This window comes from Carya illinoinensis, chromosome 15 (genome assembly GCF_018687715.1).
Source record: "Carya illinoinensis cultivar Pawnee chromosome 15, C.illinoinensisPawnee_v1, whole genome shotgun sequence".
Taxonomy (NCBI): domain Eukaryota; kingdom Viridiplantae; phylum Streptophyta; class Magnoliopsida; order Fagales; family Juglandaceae; genus Carya; species Carya illinoinensis.
In genome coordinates this window covers 5,334,710-5,354,320 of record NC_056766.1, presented here as the reverse complement: position 1 = coordinate 5,354,320, position 19,611 = coordinate 5,334,710, and the positions used below count along the sequence as shown (strand labels likewise).

Sequence of the window (19,611 nt, the reverse complement as noted above, 5' to 3'; positions counted from 1 at the left end):
ACTATAGAATACTTCCCTTGAGCAGAGTTGAGCCTTTGCGATGGGTAAGTACTGTATTACCAAGCCCTAATTAATTTTCGCAATTGTTGACCAATTTTATGATTTTGAATTTTAGGGTTTGGAATTTTGGGGATTTTTTTGCCATGATTTCATTGTAATGTTTGGAAGCATTAATATATTTGATGCTTTACATTAAACCACAAGACTTGCAATTCTAGTGCTATATAATATATATATTATATTCAGATAGCTTGAAAACCTGTTTTGAAGATTCCTAGAAAATATAGAAAATGGCTGGCCTTATTTTGATTCGCAATTGGTCTTCAAATTTCTTTACTATCTATTTTTTTTTTATTGATCTTCACTGGTTGCATATTGCCTTAGCCTGCTAATATTCCCTTTTAATTCTAAATCATCTCTGTACGGTTTTAGCTTTATCAAATTAACATTTATCTTCACCGTACGTGGACTGCAGATGAACTAGTGCTAATGTGCCACATTGCCAACAAACAGATTCATGAACAGTATTGATGGAAGATGTGAGAAAGGGTTTTCATTCAATCAAAATAAAAGAAAGAAAAAAAGAGACAATAAAGAATAAAAAATGTGAAATATATGAAAAATCTGGGAAAGAAGCATGAAAATTAAGAATGTCTCCATTTCCATGGGAGAGAGAGAAAGAGGAAGATCAGATATTTATGCAAGGTAGGATACATTGAACTTGAGTACTGAATGAAAATCCATAAAAAATAAAATAAAATAAAAAAATGAATAGATATTTTCTCCTTTAGAATCTTTTTGTCCCATATGTATGATCTGGTTGGGCTAAGTTATATACTAAATAGAAATAATAGTTGGCGTTATTCTTAAGGTTAAGTTAGGAGAATCTAGAGAAACTATTTATCTACTGAGGATGATTAGGATTGTTTATCTAGATTCCAATCTGGAAATCCGGATATACCCAGACTGGAACTCGGACCAGGTTAACCCGGGTCAAACACGGGCCGGAACCTGGATGATTTCGGGTTTTTTAAAACCAGGATTTCGGGTTTTGGGTTCAACCCAGATTTTTATTTTTTTTATTATTTTCATGTAAGGGTTTAGAAGTATAATTTTGTTGATAAAAGCCTATATTGCATTAAAAATGTTGAAAAGCAGAATTCTTCCACATTTACAAATACGCCATTCCAACTCGCACTGAAGCTAATGAGAGCCCCCTCCATAATCCATATCTTTGAAACCCACCATAGAGAAAAAGAATGTACAAAATTCGGCTCCATATTGTGCCAAGTTACACAGGCCTAACAGCTGGCTAATTGCAACTTTTCAAGTCCCTTGCCAGGGCAATGAAACCAGAAATAATGATCAGACAAAACTTCCAGTTCACATTTCTATCCTCAAGCTCTATGCTCACTCTATCAATAGATGCAGAATCGCTAAAACCTATGACCATAATCTACACACAATCAAAGAGAACCACAATTTTTCTAGTCTTCCATGCAGCCCCCCAAAAATGTATCACGTTGGATCCATCTTAGCATTCAACCCATCTTATGGCGGAATAGATAGAAGGCAGAGAATGTGGAAGCCCGAATCCTGATCATTCAGAGGATGCTTCCAACCAATTAGCTTTTGATTTTCCTGATTTGCATTACCGTCATAAAGGCCTTACTCGTACCTGAGATGGCAGAGGTACCTTGCTCTCTGATTCTTCTTTGCTGGATTCCTGCAAATTGTCACAATCCACTACATTATTTTGTTATTTACACATTATATTACACTGCAAAATACAAAACTACATTATATGAATTACAAAATAATTCCGGCATGTAGCAACTTCTAAGTGATCTAGCTGAGAGATCCTGCAAATATTGTAAGCTAAAAAGGTCAGTAAAAAAGTACTAAAATGTGACAAGGGGCTAATACAGAAAAAAGAAAAATACTAAAATGTGCAATGTAATTACAAAATCACAAAATTAGTAAAAAATTAAACAGTTATGTATAACTTTAATTATCACCATATTGAACAGAAATTAGCATCTATAGATTTCTGGAAATACCTTTATAAGTTGCATTTTGTAAAACTTCTATGCTCTACACATCTGTAAAACTTTTGATCTATTTGGTGTCAATGACCTAGTGGGAAAACTAGTAGGCAAGACTGGCAAGTACAACCTGTCCAAAACCAGACTTAGTTTGCTATTGATAAATGCATGCTACAAAGATCAGAAAAATAATCTAATTATTCTACTAACCCAAAAAAGAAAAATCATTTAAATAATGCCAGTGCTGAATATTATAAAGTGCTGCTTTTGCTACACATTTATCGCATCCAAACACTCCTTGGCTTATTCTTTTTCAAGTTCAATGCACATTCAATTTCTTCTTCATGAACTGATATCAATGATCAGATTCCCGATCACCGGCCTTGCTGCTAATTGCTTCTGTTTGTTCTTCCCTTAATCCACAAGTTTATATATATATATATATATATATATATATATATATATATATATATATATATATATATAAATCCAGGTGATCTAGCATGTCTGGTTGAAATTGCAATGCATGTTGCCAAGGAATCTTTGTTAATTTAATGTTTCATGCATGGTACATACATGCATGTTTTAATTTGTTTTATATCTCTTCTTTATTCTTTATTTTTGTTGATCATGAGTCGAATCCACACAAACACAGAGACCATACCACTGGAAGCCCTTCAATTAATGTCAGTGCCATGTCAAAGACTTGTCTCGCATGATCAATATTCCCATAAACAGCCTCTGTTCGTGCATAAACTCCACATAGCAACACATCCTAACCCAAGAAAGACCAAAAGTTGACAAATTAATAAATATTCACGCTCACAGATAACCAAAATACTCAAGCAGACCAAGTAAACAAAAGCTAATATGTCTTCTGTTCAAATTTTTATATTTAGCAATAAACAAAAGCTAACTTGCACAGGAAGTCATTAATGCAATAGAAAATCAAGTTTACTCTGATTCCTGATGGATTTAGTACAACTAACAGAAACCCTATCTCTTTTATGTACATAGCAACAAACCCAATTTTTAGATTTAAACCCATTACCCATGGCTCTAGCATTTTGCAGCTAACAGAATAAATACTCCTCAAACATTCAAAAAAATCTACGTAAAAATACTCAAAACATTTAAACATTCTCATAAAAAAAAAAAAAAAACCAAAATCAACAAATAGAGAAAAGAACAGGGGGAAGATAGAAAATGCAGCTAACCAACATTCAAATAAATCTACATAAAAATACTCAAAACATTCAAACATTCCCCAAAAAAAAAGAAAAAAAAAATCAACATGAATTCTCATAAAAAAAAAAAAAACCCAAAATCAACAAATAGAGAAAATAACAAAGGAAAGAAAGAAAACATACCCAAACGAAAACACGTTCTAATCCCTTGGATCCGAAAGCACTTCCACCGTTCGGTAAGCCGCGAGATCAAATTCGGGCTCCGGACAAGATGAAAGCTCTAGCACTTGAAGGGATGAGAGAGAGAGAGAGAGAGAGAGAGAGAGAGAGAGAGAGGAAACTGGTGGAGGGAGGCGAAGGAGTTTGCTCATTGCAAAGCAGAGATTGAGAGAGACGGGAAAATCTGAATGGGAGGGGGGGTGGCGTGGCTAGAATTGGGTCTTGTTTCTTTAGTTTATAACACCCAGGTACCGGGTTTTAAACTCGGGTCCCAGATTAATCCGGTTTTTCAAATCCGGATGCCGGCTCGGATTTGACCCGGTCCGAAAATGGGAACCGAAATCCGGTATAACTGGATTACGGGCTGGGCTGGATTTCCACCATATTATGTGAACAAGTAGATCTCCACCATAAAATTCTAATTTCATAGACTCACGATTTGGCACTGCTTGATGATCTGATACGCAAAAACTTGTCTGCTTATGCCTATCGACCAAGTGATCTGAATTATTTGCCCTAGCTAGAATATTCGAAAGAGAAGTGACATAAATATTTTATAAAAATAAATTTATAAATTGATATACATATATATTTTCACGTGATATATTAGACTTATTTTATAATAAAATTAAATAATTTTATAATTATTATATCAAATTATATTAATTTGTAAATTTAATTTTATAACATCGTTTTATGATCAACGCACATGCAGCTATATATTGGTAAATTCTAGTTCTAAAATTGAATGATTTGTCTTTCGGTGAACTTCCTACGAAGTTTCATGACAACTTCCATTGTCAACCTGTTAGGGACTCCAGTCAAGTCCATAGACAATAAGTCCTCCACGCCAATGGTGGTCTTATGATGACCGGATCCTTGTTCCTCTCTTGTTTGGTTCTCGAGCAATGGTGGTCAAGATGACCACTTGGGTATGGTGTGGTTAGATGTTTGGGCAAAGATGGGTGTATGGAGTGATGGAAATGAGCAAGGAATTGTGGTGGGTTCAATGGTAAGAGGCGCACGACACTAGAGTGGGCTAGGGTTAGCGCCACTTGGAAGATGGAGTTTAGGGTTTAGAAGATGTATGATGGACGGCTAGGATGAAGGTTTAGGGTTTTGCTTGACTTGAGGAATTCTAGGAATTGAGTGATTTTAGAGATAGGGTAGTTTGAGTGATTGAGTGATTTGAGTAGATGGAGGATAGGGTTTTGGGAGGATTCCTAAGTGGTAGGAATCCTTGAGAATTTGGTGGGGCTAGTTTGGTAAGTCAAAGTGGACTTGAGAGATTTAAGGGATAAGAGATTTAAGGAATTGAAGATGATTAACAATTCCTTAAATTAATGGATGAGGGATTTAAGGGATTGGAGATGACTATAAATTCCTTAAATTAAGGAATTGGAATTGGAGTGATTTTAGGGATAGGGTGGTTTGAGGGATTGAGTGATTTGAGTGGATGAAGAACATGACTTTGGAAGGATTCCTAAGTAGTAGGAATCCTTGAGGATTTGGTGGGGATAATTTGATAAGTCAAATTGGACTTGAGAGATTTAAGGGATGAGAGATTTAAAGAATTGAAGATGATTGACAATTCCTTAAATCAAGGGATGAGGGATTTAAGGGATTGGAAATGATTGACAATTCCTTTAATTAAGGGATGAGGTGTATGGTCGGCTATGGAAGGAGGGCTTGGTCAATTAGGATTCTTAAATTATAGGAACCTTAATTGGCAAGATGAGTGGGCGGATTAGACAATTCAAATTAGGAAAGGATTTACCAAAATTTGAATTCAATTCCCAAAAGAAGTGAATTTCGGCCAAGGCTAAAAAGATGTTGCAAACACTTTATGGAAAGTTGACAAACACAAGTGTTGGAAGATTTTATGGATTGGATGGATTGGAAGAGCAAAAAATATGAAGAACACTCAAGAACAACGAAGAACACTCAAGAACAAAAGAACAAACTTATGAACTTGAATGAACAAAAGCATAAACAATATTAATTCAATACTTGATTTACGAATTGCACAAGAAAGCTATAAACCTTATGTATTGAAGAACTCAACTTGGATTCACGAATTGCACCAAGTTGCAAGAATAAGATAAATGAATCACACCTATTCACAAATTGCAAGGTGTGATCCTTTCTTTGGGATTCACGAATTGCACCCAAAAAGCACAAGTACCTAGTACTGATTATTGATCTCCTAAACAAAATAATTCTCCTCTAGGAAATTTGCCAAAATATGTAAATGCAAAGACTAAGGGTCCTATTTATAAAGATTACAACTTGAAAACCTTCAATAGTTTCCTTGGAAAATAAATAATTAAATTAAAATAAACAATAAGCAATAATATAGTTGGCATGGGCCAAGTTGACTCATAGCATATATGAGTCCATGGGTAGGCTAGTGTCACCACCTAGATTTTTCTAGAGAATTTCCTAACCTTCTAGATGCCTCCTAGTCCTTTGTAATCTTGTGGAATTGTGTAGAGTCATCTAAAAGGGGCGTTATAGACAATTCTAGAGTAGTGTTCTAGAAAGGGCGTTATAGACAATTCTAGAGTAGGAATCTAGAAAGTTCTTTACCCTTGGATTGGTGACAAGTGTCACAATCCTAACCATTCTTTGTACCAAGAGTTCCCTATAAATAGAGGGACTCTCATTTGTATAAATCACCAAGCAATAAGAGAAACAATTTCTCTAGAGCATCTCTCTCTATCTTCTCTCTCTAGTTTGTTCTCTATTGTCTTGAGTCCTTTAGAATGCTTACTTAGTAGCTTTGTGGGAGAGAAAGCCTCCTAAGGCCGCACGGGTCGAGTGAAGAAATTCTAAGTCCGTGACAGTTGGTATCAGAGCTATCCAGGTTGGGATGGCAGATCCAAGTGAGATCACCATGGAGGTCCAGGAGATAAGAAAGAGCAAGAGGTCGAAGGACTCAAGCTCATCTATGGAGTCTCGTCTCGATGGGATCGAGAGGGCCATGGCCAAGATATTGGCCAAGATCGAGGAATGGGATCAGTCTCACAGGGAGGTGAGCACCCTCGACAACACGGTGACCAGGATGGAGGTGGCGGTAGCAGATGTCAGGGACCGACTTGATATCGTGGAGCAAGGCTTGGAGGAGCTAGGATTGGAGGGACAATCCGAATCGCTCAAGGAGTCCATTCTGAGCACCATCCACCCTACCATCGAAGCACAACATGTTGAGAACGTTGCTTTCCAAGACCGGGTCTTGGGGGAGCTAACAAAACTCCAAGGACAAATGGAGGAATACCGCGTCGATCTGGAGGAGACCAAGGTGGATTGGGCTATATGCAAGCGTGCAGTGGCCAATGGGGGCGTCGTCGGAGCTGGAATGATGGCGACACCAAGGGTGGATACCCCCAAACCGAAAGAGTTCGATGGCAAGCGGGATGCCAAAGAACTTAACAACTACATGTGGCACATGGAGCGCTACTTTGAAGCTTTGAACATGCAAGACGAGCGTGTCAAGGTACGTACTGCTTCCCTCTATCTTACTAATCTTGCTGGTACTTGGTGGCGTCGTAAGCATAGTGAGATAGAGAAGGGTACTTGCTCCATTGATTCTTGGGAAGAGTTCAAGCGTGAACTTAAGAGGCAATTCTATCCCGAGAATAGGGCTGAGCAAAAATCCGAAAATCCGACTCCAACCCCGACTCCGCTCCGGCTCTGACAAGTCGGAGTCGAAGTCGGAGTTTTTTCTCGAGAAAAGTCGGAGTCGGAGTCGGAGTCGGAGTCCAGCCGGATCCGACTCCGACTCCGACTCCGACTCCGACTCCCTATTCCGACTCCGACTTCGACTCCGACTCCGACTCCGCTAGTGTACATGTTTTGTAAAAAATATGTGTTTTTCTATATAGTAATCATATAAATATACATATAGTAACATCATTAGTTAAATCCAATAATATACTAGCAATTAGCACTAGTTATTAGTTATAAACTTATAGTAAATAAGTTAATAAATATTATTAATTTACTATACACTAATAGACTAATAGTATTAGACTATTAGTATATAGTAAATTACTAATATATATAATAGTATACTATTAGTTGTATATATTAAATTAATATCTTTAAGTTATTATCTATTAGTAATTTAGTACTAGTGTAGTGTTATCACATATTATTAGTTACTAATTATTACATCTAGACTATCTAGTTATAAGTTATTAGACTATAGTAAATAAGTTAATAAATATTACTATATATTAAAGACTAATAGTATTAGTAGTAGTTTATTACTAATATAATATATATATAATAGTATACTATTAGTTAATATATATTAAATTAATATCTTCTAAGTTATTATCTATTAGTACTAGTGTAACTAGTGTTATTACATATAATTAGTTACTAGTTATTACATCTAGTTATTACATATTTGTTATAGACCATTCACTATAGTAAATAAGTTAATAAATATTACTAATTTACTATTATACCATATACTAATTTACTATTATACCATAGTCCATATACTAACTTACTAATAGACTAATAGTATTAGACTATTAATATATAGTAAATTACTAATATAATTCAATAGTATACTATTGAGTTACATATATATTAAATATATATCTTTAAGTTATTATCTATTATTACTAGTGTAACTAGTGTTATGGACATATTATTAGTTACTAGTTAGTAGTTATTACATCTAGACTATCTAGTTATTAGACTATAGTAAATAAGTTAATAAATATTACTAATTTACTATATATTAATAGACCAATAGTATTAGTATTAGTGCATTACTAATATATAATATATTTATTAGTATACTATTAGTTGTATGTATATTAAATTAGTATCTTTAAGTTATTATCTATCAGTACTAGTGTAACTAGTGTTATTAGATATTATTAGTTACTTTTTTTTGAAAGGGATATTATTAGTTACTAATTATTACATCTAGACTATCTAGTTATTAGACCATAGTAAATAAGTTAATAAATATTACTAATTTACTATATATTAATAGACTAATAGTATTAGTATTAGTATATTACTAATATATAATATATTTATTAGTATACATTTTTACTAACTTAAATATATTTTTACTAACTTATTAATTTATTTTTACTAAATAATTAATTTGTATTTTAACTTTTTTTTTTCCCAATTTTTTAAAAGTGAAAAGTGGAAAACCCTAATGGGTTAGGCTGAAACGGCGTCGTTTCAGCCTAACCCATTAGGGTTTTCCACTTTTCATTTCCCCCCCCCCCCCCGCGTCGTTTCAGCCTAACCCATTAGGGTTTTCCACTTTTCATTTCCCCCCCCCCCCCCCCGATTCCCTCCCCTCCCCCTTCAGACTTTCAGTGTTTAGTGCCTTCACAGCTCATTTTCTTCCTCACTCCTCAGTGCCTCACCTCTCATCTGAACCCGTGCCGTGCCGTCGCCCCTCCGACCTCCGTCACTCCTCTGAAAGCCCATTCTTTGCAAAACCAAGGTGCCTCTCTCTCTCTCTCTTTCTCTCTCTATAATTTGTATATCTTAACTATTTTTGCATTATTTTTGTTCATTTTCTTGATAGTTGTTGATATTAGGTTTGTTTGTGTGCTGGAATCGTTGGATAGTTGTGGATTTTAGGATTGTTGTGTGCTATTTATGAAAGGCCATGGGTTTTCTTCATGAGAGATGGATGGGGGTCATGGGTTTAAGTGTACAAATGGTTTAGAATTTATTGAAGTATGGAATTTGTTGGAATTTGTTGTTAGGATCTACTATGAAATACACTAAATGTTGTTAGGATCAATCTCCTTCAGTAGCCCTTGATGATCTGAAATGCTATTACTTGTTTTTTCCCATTCCTCTAGTAAGCACTAAGCAGATTTGCAGAAGCTTTTAACCCAGTAAGCACTGAGTTCGCTCGAGCTCAGTGTCGAGCGAGGGTCGAGCGGCACACTCTGCCTGAATTCGCTCGAGCTCACTGTCGAGCGAGGGTCGAGCGACACACTCTGCCTGAATTCGCTCGAGCGAAGTGTCGAGCCAGGGTCAAGCGATGCAACCACATTTATAGATTCATAGGACATTTTTTCTCATTACTACTATATAAGTATATATGTATATCATATAAGTTACTTGAGTAATCTTTACATTAGTTCATGAATTTATTTTCTTTATGTTTATCTTATTTGTTGTGCTCTACAGTTCTAGTTATTAAATAATGGATATGGAAGGCACAAACACTCCTACATCCACAGGTGCATCTTGTCCTGGCATTCCAGCCCCAGAACAACCGATTGATATTTCCATTCCAATAGTTGATGAGTCTAGCGGACCAATAGGCTCTTCAGTAGGTACTCCTAGTGCCTTTCATTCTACCCCTCGCCCTCCACCTGGTAGTAGAAATATTAAGAATAGGTCTGAGGTATGGTCCCACTTAACAAGAGTGCCCGATTGTGATCCCGAAGAGCCTATAGCTACTTGTAATCATTGTCATAGGCAATGGAAATGCCATCCCAAAAGGCAAGGCACTTCGGCCATGAAAACACACATCCAACTTTGCCCCAAAAACCGTAAGAGTAAATTGGATAAGAGTCAAACATTCTTGGTCCCGGAAGCAAGAAGTGAAGGAGGGGAAGGGGAGAAGACCTTAGGGATGGCCAAATATAATGAGAAAAAAATACGAGCTGCCCTTGCTAGGATGGTGATAGTGGATGAGCTACCATTTAGATGTGTTGAGGGAGAAGGGTTTCGGGAATTTGTTAAAGCCCTTGATCCAAGGTTTCCTATTCCTTCTCGATTTACCGTAATGCGTGACTGTATGAGGGTATTCTTGAGAGAGAAGGATAGCTTGAAGAAAATGTTTTTGACCACCAAACAAAGAGTATGCCTAACCACCGACACTTGGACTTCTATCCAAAATATTAATTACATGTGTGTGACCGCTCACTTCATTGATAATAATTGGAAGTTGCATAAACGGATCATTTCATTTGTTCGGATTAGCGACCATAAGGGGGCAACGATTGGGAGGGAGTTGGAGGAGTGTATGCTTGATTGGGGCATTGACAAAATCCTCACAATTACAGTGGATAATGCTACCTCTAACGACTCTGCTATTGATTGGTTGAGAACAAGGGAAATAGGAAGTGCGGATTGTATAGCAAATCACGAGTTTATTCACATGAGGTGTACGGCACACATCTTAAACCTTATTGTGAGTGAAGGTTTGAAAGATGTTGATGACTCAATTGTAAGGGTCCGAAATCTGATTAAGTATGTGAAGTCTTCTCCCCAAAGACTTGCCACTTTCAAGTCTTGTGTTGATAGATCAAAAGTTCAACGCTCTAGTTTTTTGACTCTTGACATGCCTACTAGATGGAATTCGACTTTTCTTATGTTGGACGTGGCTGAGAAGTATCAAAAAGCCTTCCAACTTTTGCTTGATGAAGATCCCTACTCACGAGTTTATTTGTCTGAGGATGGACATGGGAGAAAGGGTCTAGGAGCTCCTGGGCCGGATGATTGGGAGACCATAAGAAACTTTTCGAAGTTTCTTCAAATATTTTATGGTGTTACATTGCGCATTTCTGGTACACTATATGTCACATCAAATAATTATGTCCAGGAGCTTATTGCCATTCATAAACACTTGAATAATTTTTGTGACAATAGTAATCGACGTTTGAGTTCAATGGCTTTCAGAATGAAGACAAAGTATAATAAATATTGGGGTGATCTTGAAAAAATAAATCGGTTGTTGTTTATTGCTGCTATTCTTGATCCGCGGTTTAAATTGGTTACTCAAGCATATTGGTTCAAGAAAACATTGGGTGAGGCGAAGGGTGAGGAATTTGTTGCACTCCTCAAGAGGGATATGGAATATTTGTATGAGGCATATGTAGAGTTTGGTGGTGGGTGCGTAACTGGTGCTAACAAAACTCAAAGCGGTGAAGCTAGTGCATCAATGGGGAGTAGTAGTACAGTTACAGACTATGATCCCTTGGATTTTTTGAGGGAGTTCCATAAAGAGCATACAGCATCTTTGATGGATTGTAAGTCAGAGTTAGAGCGGTATTTGTTGGAGAATATTGAGATTCCTACGGGGAGTTTCGATATTTTAATTTGGTGGAAAGTCAACTCTACCAAGTATCCAGTTCTTGCTCTAATGGCAAGAGATATCTTGGCCATTCCTATCACCACCGTTGCATCTGAGTCAGCATTTAGCACAAGAGGCCGTGTCCTGGATCCGTTTAGGAGCTCTTTGGCTCCTAGAACTGTAGAAGCTCTCGTGTGCTCGCAAAATTGGTTGAAGTCTACTCCCATATGCTTGAGTCAAAATTATTCTGAAGCCATTGATGATGCAGAGAGTTATAAGCTAGACTCAGGTAATGTATTTAGAGATTTTTTTTAAGTTGTTATATGAGTTGATTTTAACATTTTGTAATACTAATTTCCTATACTTTAACATCTTAATGCAGAATTAGCCAATTCTATGGCTAGCATACTCCGTGAAGAGGATTGACAATCTTGTTTCTGGTATCTTATTTCAATTTTGCTTTCTTTATTTTTATAAATTTATATGATATCTTATTTCTTTACTAATTTTTTTTTTTTTCAGGCACAAGTTGAAAAATTACATTTTTTGGACCTTTGGTTATGTATTTTTAATTTTAGGTTGTAATTTTGGACTTTTGGTTATGTATTTTTAATTTTAAGTTTTAATTTTGGTTATGTATTTTTTAATTAACATTTTGTAATTTTGGTTATGTAATTTTAATGTGTGTATTTAGTTTTAATTTAGTTTTTAATTTTAGTTGCACATTTGAATTTAGTTTTATTTTTTATAGTGATAGATTTTGAATTTAGTTTTATTTTCTAATGTGATGATTTTGGTTAGATAAATTAGAAATCTCAAATTATATTTAAAAAAAAAAAATTGATATAGAAGTCCAAATCCGATTAGAGTTGCAAATTGTAAAATTGAAATGTTAATTAGGTTAAAGAAAAAAGTCTAAAAAAAGGCCCAATAAAAAAGCCCAACAAAAAGCCCAACTTCGACTCCGCTCCGACAAGTCGGAGTCGGAGTTGGAGCGGAGTAGGGTGTAAGCGGAGTCGGAGTCGGAGGTCGGATTCGGCCTCCGACAAAGTCAGAGTCGGAGTCGAAGGAGGCCAAATCCGACTCCGATTCAATCGGTGCTCAGCCCTGCCCGAGAATGTGGCTATCCATGCGCGGAAGAGAATGAAGGAGTTGAAGCACACTTCTTCTATCCGCAACTATGTTGAGGAATTTTCTGCCTTCATGCTTCAAATTACAAACATGAGTGAAGAAGATCTCCTCTTCAACTTCACCGATGGTCTCAAATCTTGGGTGGCTCAAGAACTCAAGCGTCGTGGAGTCAACGACATCTCCACCGCCCTGACCGTGGCAGAAACCTTAGAAGAATTTGAGTATCATAAGAGTGACAACTCTTCAAAATCCAAGTCTTCGAAGGATAATCACACTAAGGGTGGGGGAGCGAAGGGGTTCAAGCCTCCACAGTATAAAGACCGAGGTGACAAGCCTTCAACATCAAAGGAGGGCAAGAAGGACTACTCTAAGGACAAGAAGCCAAAGGATGCTTGTTTCCTTTGTAACGGCCCACATTGGGCTAGAGATTGTCCCAAGAGGAAGGCCCTCAACGCTATGTTGGAGGAGAAGGAAGTTCAAGAGAAGTCGCACCTGGGGTGTCTACAACTTCTCAACTCTCTCAAGGCAAGCACGAAGCCAACCACCAAGGATGGGTCTTTGATGTTTGTAGAGGTGTTCGTTAATGGGAGGAAGAGTCACGCTATGGTCGACTCAGGAGCTTCTCATAACTTCATTAAGAAGGAAGAGGCCACACGGCTAGGGATTCCTCTTAAGAAGGGTCAAGGGTGGCTGAAGACCGTGAATTCTGAGGCCAAACCCCTTGATGGCGTAGCTCACGGGGTGGAGCTACAACTTGGCACCTGGAAAGGTACGGTGGATTTCTCGGTCGCTCCTATGGATGATTTCAACATCGTGTTAGGGATGGAATTCTTGAGACAGTTCAATGTAGTGTCTCTTCCCCACTACAACTCGGTGTGCATCTTGGAAGGGGGTCCATGCATGATACCCACCGTGTCCAAGCCAAACACCACCCAACTTCTATCCGCCATGCAATTCAAGAAAGGATGGAAGAAGGGAGAGGTGTCTTACTTGGCCTCCATGGAGGAGGATGAAGTGAAGATTTCCTCCCCTCCACCCAAGGAAATCTAAAGGGTCCTCAGGGACTATGAGGATGTCATGCCTCCAGAGTTGCCCAAGCAACTACCACCTAGGAGAGAGGTGGATCATCAGATCGAGATGGAACCCGGCACTAAACCACCCGCCAAAGCCCTTATCGCATGTCGCCTCCAGAGCTTGAAGAACTAAGGAGGCAACTTAAGGAGCTACTTGATGCCGGATTCATCCAACCCTCCAAGGCACCATACGGGGCATCCATTTTGTTTCAAAGGAAGCATGATGGGTCTTTGCGGCTGTGCATTGACTACCGGGCCCTAAATAAGGTAACCATCAAGAACAAGTATCCTATTCCTTTAATTGCTGATTTGTTTGATCAATTGGGCCATGCAAAGTACTTCTCCAAACTTGATCTAAGATCGGGATATTACCAAGTGAGGATTGCGGAAGGGGATGAAGCAAAGACAACTTGTGTAACTCGCTATGGAGCATACGAGTTCCTAGTGATGCCATTTGGCTTCACAAATGCTCCAGCCACCTTCTGTACGCTCATGAACAAGATCTTCCATCCCTATCTCGATCAGTTTGTGGTAGTCTATCTAGATGATATTGTCATCTATAGTTCTACCCTTGAAGAACATGTGGAGCATCTAAGGGTTGTTTTCCGTGTCTTAAGGGAAAACCAACTCTATGTCAAGAAAGAGAAGTGCTCATTTGCTCTAAATGAAGTCCATTTCCTTGGCCATAAAATCCAAGGGGGAAAACTTAGCATGGAAAAGGGGAAAATTGAGGCAATCAAGAAGTGGGATCCTCCCATTAAGGTTACCGAGCTTCGATCCTTCCTTGGGCTTGTCAAATATTATAGGAGATTTATAAAGGGATACTCTACAAGAGCATCCCCCCTCACCGACTTGCTCAAGAAGAACAAAACATGGGAGTGGTAATCAAGGTGTCAGGAAGCCTTTGACGATCTGAAGACAGCCATCACGGAGGAATCGGTCATGGGCCTACCAGATTGTACCAAGCCTTTTGAGGTGCAAACAGATGCATCAGATTTTGCCATAGGGGGAGTTCTTATGCAAGAGGGACATCCCATTGCATATGAGAGTCGCAAACTCAATGAGACTGAACGGAGATACACCGTGCAAGAGAAGGAGATAACGGCCATCATCCATTGCCTCAGAGTTTGGCGACACTATTTGCTTGGCTCCCGTTTTGTGGTCAAGACAGATAATATTGCCACTAGTTACTTCCAGAGTCAGAAGAAACTAAGCCCAAAGCAAGCTAGGTGTCAAGACTTCTTGGCAGAATTTGACTTTGTCTTGGAGTACAAACCGGGCAAGGCCAACCTCGTTGCTGATGCACTAAGTAGGAAGGGGGAACTTTTTGCTATCACTCAAGTTCAAGGGGAGCTACTTGATGTGATCCGTGAAGGCATGGAGCATGATTCCTTAGCCAAGAACTTGGTGAACATGGCTAAGGAAGGGAAAACCAAGAGATTCTGGGTAGAAGACGGTCTTCTCTACACCATCAGGCGGCGAATCTATGTTCCAAAATGGGGAAACCTACGGAGGAACCTTATCAAGGAATGCCATGATTCCTTGTGGGCTGGACACCCGGGCCAACGACGTACTCGAGCTTTGCTAGAAGCTTCCTACTATTGGCCTCAATTGAGAGATGAGGTGGAACTCTACGTGAAGACTTGTCTTGTGTGTCAACAAGACAAAGTGGAGAATCAAAGTCCTGCAGGATTGCTAGAACCACTACCCATTCCTTCTCACCCATGGGAAAGTGTGAGCATGGATTTTATAGTGGCTCTACCTAAATCTGAGGGTTGCGGTACCCTCATTGTGGTGGTGGATCGATTCTCTAAGTATGCCACCTTCATCGCGGCTCCTAAGGATTACTCAGCTGAAGAAACTGCAAAGTTATTCTTCAAACATGTGGTAAAGTATTAGGGCTTACCACGGAGCATTATTAGTGATCGAGACCCTCGCTTCACAGGAAAGTTCTGGTCAGGACTATTCAAGCTTATGGGGTCTGCCCTACATTTCTCTACCAGCTTCCACCCTCAGACAGATGGGCAAACTGAGAGGGTGAATGCCTTGTTAGAGTTATACTTGAGGCACTTTGTAAGTGCCAACCAATCCGATTGGGCCAAATTATTGGATGTCGCTCAATTCTCCTACAATTTACAAAGGAGCGAGTCCACAAACAAAAGCCCATTTGAGATTGTAATGGGACAGCAGCCACTTACTCCCCAGTCATTGGAGACAAGCTACGCGGGGAATTGTCCGACAGCCTTCAAGGTTGCTAAGTCTTGGAACGAGCAATTGGATGTGACCCGTTCCTACTTAGACAAAGCAACCAAGAAGATGAAGAAGTGGGCTGATCAGAAGAGGAGGCACGCAGAATATCGTATAGGCGACTTGGTGTTAGTAAAGATCTTGTCGAGCCAACACAAGTTCACAAGAAAGCTACACAAGGGGCTTGTACGACGTTATGAGGGACCATTCCCAATCATCAAGAAAATAGGGAAGGTCTCCTACAAGCTGGACTTACCCTCCAAGTTCAAACTTCATCCAGTTTTCCATGTCAGCTGTTTGAAGCCTTACCATGGTGATGAAGAGGAGCCAACACGAGGAGAGTCCAAGCGTGCGCCATTGGGCATAACTACCACTTTCGACAAAGAAGTAGAAGAAATCTTGGCGGACTGTGTCATCAGGCGAAAGAGTCATATGCCACGCCAAGAATACTTGATCAAGTGGAAGGGATTGCCCGAAAGTGAGACAACTTGGGAACCAAATGAGTCATTGTGGCAGTTTGAAGATCACATCCGAAAGTTCCATGAAGACACCGCGTCGAGGACGTCGCGAAGCTTGGTGGGGGAGAATGTCACCATCTAGATTTTTCTAGAGAATTTCCTAACCTTCTAGATGCCTCCTAGTCCTTTGTAATCTTGTGGAATTGTGTAGAGTCATCTAGAAGGGGCGTTATAGACAATTCTAGAGTAGTGTTCTAGAAAGTGTGTTATAGACAATTCTAGAGTAGGAATCTAGAAAGTTCTTTACCCTTGGATTGGTGACAAGTATCACAATCCTAACCATTCTTTGTACCAAGAGTTCCCTATAAATAGAGGGGCTCTTATTTGTATAAATCACCAAGCAATAAGAAAAACAAGTTCTCTAGAGCATCTCTCTCTATCTTCTCTCTCTAGTTTGTTCTCTATTGTCTTGAGTCCTTTAGAAGGTTTACTTAGGAGCTTTGTGGGAGAGAAAGCCTCCTAAGGCCGCACGGGTCGAGTGAAGAAATTCTAAGTCCGTGACACTAGGTTGACCTTCTCTTCATGAGATCCTATCATAACTGCCCCTATATACTTGACGCGCGTACGAGGTGCCTATATAGGCAAGTACACCACGATATATTCATTGTCTTTTGTTGAAAATTATATATCATTTCGTACCTAAATTCCGTACCATGGAATGGCAAAAACGGTGACTTTTTGCCTATTGGGGCTATAAATATGCCGATTAGCTAGCATGCAGTAACCTGCCGCATTCATCAACATTGAAGGCCGCAACCACAAAGTTACTCGAACGGCAAGCATATATATGTCATGTCGTGTACGTTCTGCTAATTCATTTGTTAACCTTTACGGTGATTTTTTCATCATGTCTCCCCTCAACACCGACGATTTACAACAGATTTTTGGAAAGCTTGACAAGAATGGAGATGGGCTCGTGAGCCTGGAGGAACTCAACTGGCCGCTTTTCGAGAAAATTGGCGTCAAATTCAGCCTAGAGGAGCTCCAACCACTCTTGGGAAAACCAAGCCTCGACTTCAACGAGTTCCTTTTCTTTTACGATTCCATATCATCGGAGAAAGACAATAACATTAGCAGCAGTAGCGAAGTCCTGGTGGCCGACCAAGAGTCCGATAAAGAAAGCGACCTTGCCAAGGCATTCGAAGTGTTCGATTTAAACGGCGACGGCTTCATTTCCTGCGAGGAACTGCAGGACGTGTTGTCACGGCTGGGGCTCTGGGACGAGAGCAGCGGCCGAGATTGCAGGGCTATGATTCGTGTTTACGATACCAACTTGGACGGCCAACTTGACTTCGAGGAATTCAAGAACATGATGTTTCTTACTATTTCTTGACCATTGATAATTTCTTCGTGTACTAGTACTACTATATATTCATCGTACGTCCGTTGTTCTTCTCATTTACGACATTATATATACGGGAAAATCTTCTTATTATCATTGCTATTAATAAATAATGAAAACTCAACGCCGCAAACAAAGAATAAGAACCATATAATAATATATTAAGCTTCTGACAAATTAAGGAATGTTCTAGTATATGTTCTCGCCCACACATGCATGCAATATATATCCTTCTATATATATTTATAGTTAATGATCATGAAAATGTAAAACGCCGTAGCCTTGATATTCGGGCATTAATAATATCCCATGCACAAGCTAGCCAAATGGCATTACAACCACAAAACTCGATCGAATCTCAATCCGGATCATTTCTTGTCTATATTGCGAAAGTTATCTGCAGGAAATAAGTATACATGGTCCACATCTCTCTATCTTTCGATCTCATGTGATACATATCATCAATCCATTATAATTTTAATATTTAGTTTCATATAATTGAAATGGGTTAGTGCTAAAGTAGTTCATATATATTACTCCACATACAGTGTATATATATATAAGTAATGACTATATATAGTTATTTTTATGTACTTCTTGTAAACTCCACAAATATGATTGATTAGATCAGTTTTTTTAATACACAATCAATCACATTAGTAAAGTATATAAAAGAATACGTAAAAATGACTATATATAGAATTTTTGTATATTTATATATATAAGGGATGCAAAAAGGGATTTTGTGGCTGCTTTTTCTGCCATATACAATGGCATATGTATAAATACCTAAACGTCATATATAGTATGGACGATCTGCATATTACTTGCGTTCAACATGGTATGAATCGCATGGCGCTCGCAGCTAATTATGTTGATATAGATGTTTATGGTCTTCCACGTTTTATTAATTTTCTTGTACTGATCTTTAGATCTGGGATTATTTTTCTTGAAAAGTAAGGTTAGTAAGCTTCGAGGAAAGCTCACAAATATTACATTCTTCGTGACTAATAACGTACAAAGTTGCCCTCCCATGAAAGTCAGACGTACATCTGCCCTAGCTAGCTAGCTACGTTCTGCCCATTGCATTCGAATCAATAATACGCGTGACGTGATTTTCTGAGCTATTTACATATATACTGATCGACCTCAAAATAGGGCCTATTTTTTCAATTTCAGCAGCAGGGAATAAGTCGGTTTTGGACCTGTGATGTGAATGATAGGTAAAAGTTGCTAAAAATGGGTTGAAAATTGTTGCACCTTTTTGGAAGTTGATCGATCAACATATATATGATCATGACGTCTAAGGTTGAAAACTATTTCGATCTGTGAATTGCTGCGAAATTCCCATCGACCGAATAATATATTATTGATTATTGATATTCATCAAATCATCACAACCTGATGCATGCATGCACGTCAACGTACGTGGGGCCAAATATGGTCCAGAATTAATCGTACGTGCTAGCTAGGGTTAAGTACTTCAAGCCATTAATTCTCCTGTTCCAAGCCCGACCTTGTGTGGTTCTTTCATATCTGAAGTCCAAGTGTATATCTAAATTCGCATGAGAAGTTGGACTTTCACGAAACCTTTTAATTTATCATGTTTAAGTTCCCAAGTCAGTCCACTTGATCATCAACTTGGGCTAGTAGGATGATGCATGTTGGGTTTATATATCTTGGTTAAAGACGTGCTTGGGTAACGTCGTAACAAGATAAATGAAAATTCTATAAATAGTAAAATAATTACAGTTAAAATATTTTAT

At 38.5% G+C, this 19,611-nt stretch overlaps 1 protein-coding gene across 2 annotated transcripts; it reads left to right on the top strand.

Annotated features, from left to right (window-relative positions):
* Positions 1 to 17,013: 17,013 nt before the first annotated feature.
* LOC122297252 (probable calcium-binding protein CML44) lies at positions 17,014 to 17,941 on the top strand. Of its 2 annotated transcripts, XM_043107255.1 has the most exons (2): positions 17,014 to 17,302; positions 17,384 to 17,941. In XM_043107255.1, exons 1-2 carry the CDS (start codon positions 17,291 to 17,293, stop codon positions 17,834 to 17,836), a joined length of 465 nt encoding a protein of 154 aa, XP_042963189.1. In that variant the 5' UTR covers positions 17,014 to 17,290; the 3' UTR covers positions 17,837 to 17,941. The 2 variants fall into 2 exon arrangements, with proteins under 2 accessions (XP_042963189.1, XP_042963188.1); XM_043107254.1 differs by having other exon boundaries at positions 17,038 to 17,941.
* Positions 17,942 to 19,611: the final 1,670 nt, after the last annotated feature.

Coding starts and splice junctions, on each gene's coding strand:
- LOC122297252 (XM_043107254.1), top strand. CDS start 17,291: ATGTCATGTCGTGTACGTTCTGCTAATTCATTTGTTAACCTTTACGGT.